This window comes from Toxotes jaculatrix, chromosome 6 (assembly GCF_017976425.1).
Source record: "Toxotes jaculatrix isolate fToxJac2 chromosome 6, fToxJac2.pri, whole genome shotgun sequence".
Lineage (NCBI taxonomy): Eukaryota > Metazoa > Chordata > Actinopteri > Toxotidae > Toxotes > Toxotes jaculatrix.
The window spans coordinates 9,017,663-9,023,662 of NC_054399.1; the positions used below are offsets into that span (position 1 = coordinate 9,017,663).

At 41.9% G+C, this 6,000-nt stretch overlaps 1 protein-coding gene across 2 annotated transcripts in view; it reads right to left on the reverse strand.

Moving 5' to 3' along the window:
- The window catches only part of tle5 (TLE family member 5, transcriptional modulator), a 41,295-nt gene that overhangs the window by 22,026 nt on the left and 13,269 nt on the right, over nucleotides 1–6,000 (reverse strand). For both annotated transcript variants that reach the window (XM_041040797.1, XM_041040796.1), the window contains exon 2: nucleotides 2,015–2,103. In XM_041040797.1, coding sequence (XP_040896731.1) covers nucleotides 2,015–2,103 — 89 coding nt within the window. The remainder of the gene's footprint in view (nucleotides 1–2,014; nucleotides 2,104–6,000) is intronic.

The following is a 6,000-nucleotide window of genomic DNA, read 5'->3' on the forward strand; positions in this document are numbered from 1 at the left end:
ATCAACAGTCAGGGGTATGGGGCGCGAGGAGCAATTTTATTCTACCGCCTTCTTCCTGTGTGTAAATGAGCAGTTTCCACTTCTCCAAAACGCTCCCCTTCCCTCCTACATAAAACCCTTCCTGCTATCCCTGTGTTCATGCGTAGGCTGTGTGGTGGGTTGTCATGACGACAGGCCTCCCCGCTGCCAGCCTACCTGGGATTGGCTTTGTGCCTCCTCTGATTGGTGCTCAGCAGCCCCCGGGCGTGCACCGCTGCTCTCAAACGACACTTTGATGGAGTTTTATTGCCGATTCTTCCGTCTCTAAATCGCTCCTGCTGTCATCTTTATTTTGATTTATGTATTCCCTGATCTATTTATGCATGTGAACGAGGGGAGGGGAGGAGAGATGGGGGAAGAGGAGAGGGGGGTGGGGGGGTAGGAGGAGGAAGACAGCGACAGCTACAATGCTTGCTACTATACCCAAGGTAACGCCTGCGGTACATTTGCCTTTTAAAGGCTTCAGCACCAGACAAGCACAGCGCAGCAGCAGAGCGCTACAAAGCCCCGTCTGTGGTTCCCAAGCCCCCCACCCCATCCCAGCCCCCCTCCTGAGTCAATAGGCACTGTATGCATGTTCTGTATGCTCAGACAAAAAAGGTATTCTTTCAACTGCGCCCTGTCTCTCTGAAGAGGGTTAAACGGTGCTGCTCACCGTTGTGGGAATTACAAAAACCACAGGCGAGGAAAAAGACACACAGGGTGTTATTGCAGCTTCAGAATCCTCCGCAAACAAGAGCGATCAGACCAGGGATCATCAGGGATTTTGCACACAATATGCCAGGCTTTCATCTGCCTTCGCCTGTCTCGGCAGAGGCAAGCCTCTGGAAGGTTCTCGGCGAACAGGTACAGAGGAACAAACCAACCTCCTCAGGAAGGAAGGCGGGCTTCAAAGACTCCACTCTCACAAAGAGAGAATCTCTCGCTGAGATGCAGACCCTGTGGCGCCCCCCCCACCCCTTTATAACTGCTATCAAACAGATCAGTTAAGGTCGGACCAGGCACTTTGGAAGTGCCTCAGACTTCTGGCACTGTAGCGGTATTTAAGCAGTAAAGCGAGATCGATAGCCGAGGGTCAACGAGATTGATTCAGGTACAAGTCAATAAAGGATGTTTCAGTGTGCAGTGTTGTGGCAGAGTTCAGGAATAGAGGAATGAAGGCAGACATCTTTATTTTATCAAAGACAATCTGTGAACTCAAGTTCACAGATTGACTTTTGCACCGCTCTATTTTATGAGTCTGTTATTTCCAAATAATTGACAAATAATTTAAGTTTTGTTGGTGTTTTTTTTTTTTAGAAAGAACCAGTGCAATTAGGTACACAAATGTGGGAAACAGACTTTTGTTCTGAAACAGTTATTTAGTTGTGTTGAGCTGAAAAGCAACTTCTGATTACCAGAGGAAATTTCTTTAAATAACTTGCCCATTTAAAATTAAGTAAATATTTATCCACTATAAATTTATTATTGGAAAATGAATTATTATTCTTCACATATGTAGAATTGTGTGCTTGCCTGTAGACATTTTTGCATATTCATCCGAGAAGTTACAGTAGTTTAGCATTTAGTAGGAATTAATCAAGTAGAAGTCTACCAACTGAACTTCATTGGAAAGTCCTAGGAATTTCAAGACCTGTAAAATAAAAAACAGGCTTGTTTACAAATGTAACTGTATGTGACAAAAAGATGAGAAATTAAGTGTTGAAAAAGGACTATAAATCCAAATCAAAACTTATGTCTGGCTAAGATAGGGCAAGTTCTCGCAGCCGTACTGCAGTTCATTTCAGCAGTTCAACATTGTAGCTACTGTTGCAAAAAGTTGTTCAATAAAGAAAAACATTAAGTGACACATGTATAGCCTGGGGATATTCTCCTTATTACAAAGCGCCATGCTTATCAGGCTGCCGTATGTAACTGCTTCTGCTTGGTGTTTGCCTGTGTTTATGTGTCTGTGTGCAAGTGTTTCTGTTTGCACCTGTGATATTGTGCTTGGAGGAACTGGAACTCATCCTTGATCCTGTCACAGGAGTCAGAGGTTGTGAATTTCAGCTGCTGCGATGAAGCCTGCCAAAGAGAAAAAACAGGAGAGAAGAAAAAGTAAGAACCAAGCAGAAAGAGAAAGACTAAGAAAAATGAGGAGGAGTGAACGACAGAACAAGTCAGCAGAGTGAGAGAAATAATTAAAAACAGGAACATAAAATCAAGCAGTTTTCAATTTGACGCAGTCCAATGAGTAATGGCATTTGCTAAGAAATCGGCTGCCAAGTATGTTTCCACACACAAGGGGCCAAATTCATAAAACACTGTGAAGATTCAAGACTGAAACCATGCATGCACAAAGCAGGAACATGCACACCCATTGTTTCTGTCAAAAAACCTTGAATATACGCTGCTCTGTTATATATCTCAATTACTGTGAAATTATGTGCCTGCACACAGACCTAAACCACACACAGCCACAATTACCCATAAATGTACGTAGACCCTCCCATTTTTTAACCATCTATACACATAACCCAGAATCTTCTGTCTTCTTTTTGTCCTTGGCAGCGTCTTTACAGTGCCGAAGCAACCTTAAGAGTTATTACCCACGGCCATTATGCATGTTGTGAGCCTTTACAGCCAACTGATTGATGACACACGAGTGAATCAAACTTATAATCCAACGTGTGTTATTGTTTCAACATTCCTTATTGTTATTCCAACCTTCAGTTTGGGTGGCAATATGTAAACCTACTTACTCTAGATAGCATGAATCATGCTTGTATAAATAAGGATGGTTACACACATTACAAATATTATTAAAGGGAACCTGGTTGAGACTGCGTTAAGTCATTTGATGTGTTGAAAAGATTTAGCTCTAAATAAAATGTCTCTTAAATTCTTTGTTTGACGTCATTCTTCTCTTTGTCACATTGCGACATCACACAGGCAGTGTTTTTTTTTTGCTTGTAAAACGTGTGGAGCAAGAGTGGGTGATATGGTAAAATCTTCTACTATAGTATAAGTAAACAATTTATCTCAATAGTGATACATATTGTCATATAGCACATTTTCTTGAAAGTCATTCGAGAAACTTCTCATGAAACAACCAAATCAGAATGTGGCTAATGCAACAATTTTTAAAAATACCTGACAAACTGATGTACTAAAAATGCAGAGACACCATACCTCTGTATTAAAGATATAGGAAAATCTCTCTCCATTGTCTTATGGTATATATTACAGAATCACCCATTTAACAATAAAGAGTGTGACTTATCCATACCTGGTACTTAATAAGAAACAATGTAATATGTAGCCGTTTGTCCCAGGTTCTGCTTTTCTTCAGCTCTTCTCCACATGTTTTTGAAAACAAGTTTCTAGAACAAAATTTCTGCACTATTCAGGAGGTGATACTAAATGCTAGTTCCAGATACTCTGAGGGGCTGCCTGAAGTGCTGCTGAATGTGACTGGTCAAGCAGATGTTTTGTCACATCATAACAAGAACGCTGTGTCTGGCAGAACTGGAGATACAACAGAGCCAAAAAGTGTAGGGGGAAAAAAAAAAGATCTAACAGCAACATAATTAGGGATCCCAATGCGTGCCGGGGAGCAAACAAAAAAACTGGACACTATTTTGAGGCACCGCCAGCTTGTGCCAACCCCAGTGGTGCCCTGGATTCAGCTTAAATGTGAAGGAAAATTCTACCCTGTCAATGTCTGTCTATATATATGTCACTTACAAACAGCACACTAAAATGTTATGGTTGGTTGCACAGTTTTTTAATGACTTATATACAAAATGTGACTCGAGGTTCTGAAACGTTCAGCTTGTGGTAAGCCCTGAATAACACACTGTTAGCTTCCTGCAATGGATAAGGGTTTAAATGCTACCTATCTGCATTGACAATGTATGGTCTTTTCTCAAAGCATTGCTATGATGTCCTCCTGTGGTCTTCTGTAGCCTAGCACGAGCCTAGTCAGGGTTACTGGTTTCGCAGTGGACCCTGGACCCGGTGATAACTGTTCACCGAAAGGCATGCTGCATAAAACTCCACCCATGTCATTTCAGGAAAATTCTTCTGGGCCTTACACGGCCAGCTACATCATTGTTCTTTCAACTAGCCTGAATGTTGCTATTAGCCCTTATTGTAATTCTGTCCACACTACATTCCCCAGGCAGCGGTGGATGGCCTGGTCGTGTGTTAGAGCACAGCAAGCATCAAACCCAAATAGGGACAAAATCTCATTATTTCTCAGCAGGCTGCATAATGGGTCAGGTGGGGGAAAAAAATCGACATTTTCCCACTACGATTGAGCAGGCATAAAAAACCATCAGAAATCTGATTGCAGCACTTACAGGAAGCTAGCCCGCTGCTGTTAGGAATGACCTGTCGCTTTGTACCCTGCTCCCCACGGCATGTCGCTCAGCTTCATTTTTAACTACAAATAGGCTGCTTCGCATTCACAGAACCATGGCCAGAGAATATGCTAAGCAACAGTATTGCTTCAGGTTGTAGGAAAAGACCTCTTGCTTCAAAGGCTGAATTATTTTTTTGCTTTGCGGCTCAGTAGGCGGTGCTCAGCTCTTACATGCTTAGGGGTTGGGGATGAATTCTTACTAAAGCTTCCCGGGGTAGAAACATAATGGTGTTATAAATCACTTTGGACATTAAATCAAATGTTTTATGTTATCAACAAAAACACCTACATTTGGGAAATTCAGAAAATTTTAAGATTCAAGGAGAAAGGTGGACGTTTAGAAGGTCATTAAAAAAAACAAAAAAACAAAAAAAGAACGCACAGCCCTGCAAAACAGTGACGAGCACAGTGACCTCAGCCATTACACTTTCAAATGTCATGAGAAGTGCTGACATTATCATGCTGCCGCCACACACAGAAACCTCCAATCCGCACAAACCTAGCGGCTGCTTGGAGACACAGGCTCTGACTATAAAGCAGAATAACCTTTTCCATTATCTCTCCAGCCAGTATGTCATGGACCAAACTCAGCAAACAACAGCTTGGCTATATGGGTCTGTGCCACACAGAGCCTGTGTCAACACAAGGCACTTAGCTACAGGCAGCCATGCAACTCACCCTGCAGTAACCGTTCCCTGCACTGGCATGGTGTCTGAATACTTTGTGTGTGTGTGTGTGTTTGTGTGCATACAGGTTGCCCCCTGTGCCGGAGGGTAGCGTTGTTGCCCTAGATCCGATTTCCTCCCTGTGTAGTGCAGTATGCAAACGTTTAAAATACCAAAGTTTCTCTTAGTCAACAGCCCCAGGTCGGGCATCTTTTTCCACGGGGAATACAGAGGGAGGCAGGGAAGACAGACAGAAGAAGAAAACAGAGACAAGGGAAACGAGGGAAAGAAAAGGAGAGAAATAGCAGTTTAAAGCCAGAACATCATAAAAACGAAAGAAAGGCCAGGAGGGGCATATTAGGATTTTTATGACTTAGTACAATAAACTTTCTGAGTAATTCCCCCATCGCTGCATGAGTCTAGTTCAGTCTGTTAGCAATTCTGGAAGTGGCAGCAAAAAGTAAAATATTTCTAAATGATCAAATTCAAATTTTACAAAACAGTGTCTGAAGCATTTGTAAACTAAGTGATGGCTTAGTTTCTGAGGACCTTATCACAGATAACGTAATAGTCTCAACTCCTGAGCAACAATTTTTATTAAGTTATACTTTGTTCTGATCTTTACAGTCACCATTACGGTCGGTAACAAGCCTTTATATACTGCTGAGAAGCTGCAGAAACCAGGCTGAAATCAGCCATCAGCTTTCGGTTGCATAAAGTTGACTAAGTGGTCACAGCATTTAGTAATATGTAACTGGAGTGATGACAGATCCGTAGATCCGCATATATAATCAAACACGTTATTGTTGCAAAACTCCTTTTGATGATGTTTCTAAACATGTTTAAGTTGTCTTATTTTTTTATTCTTCTTTGTTTTTTTTTTACTATACT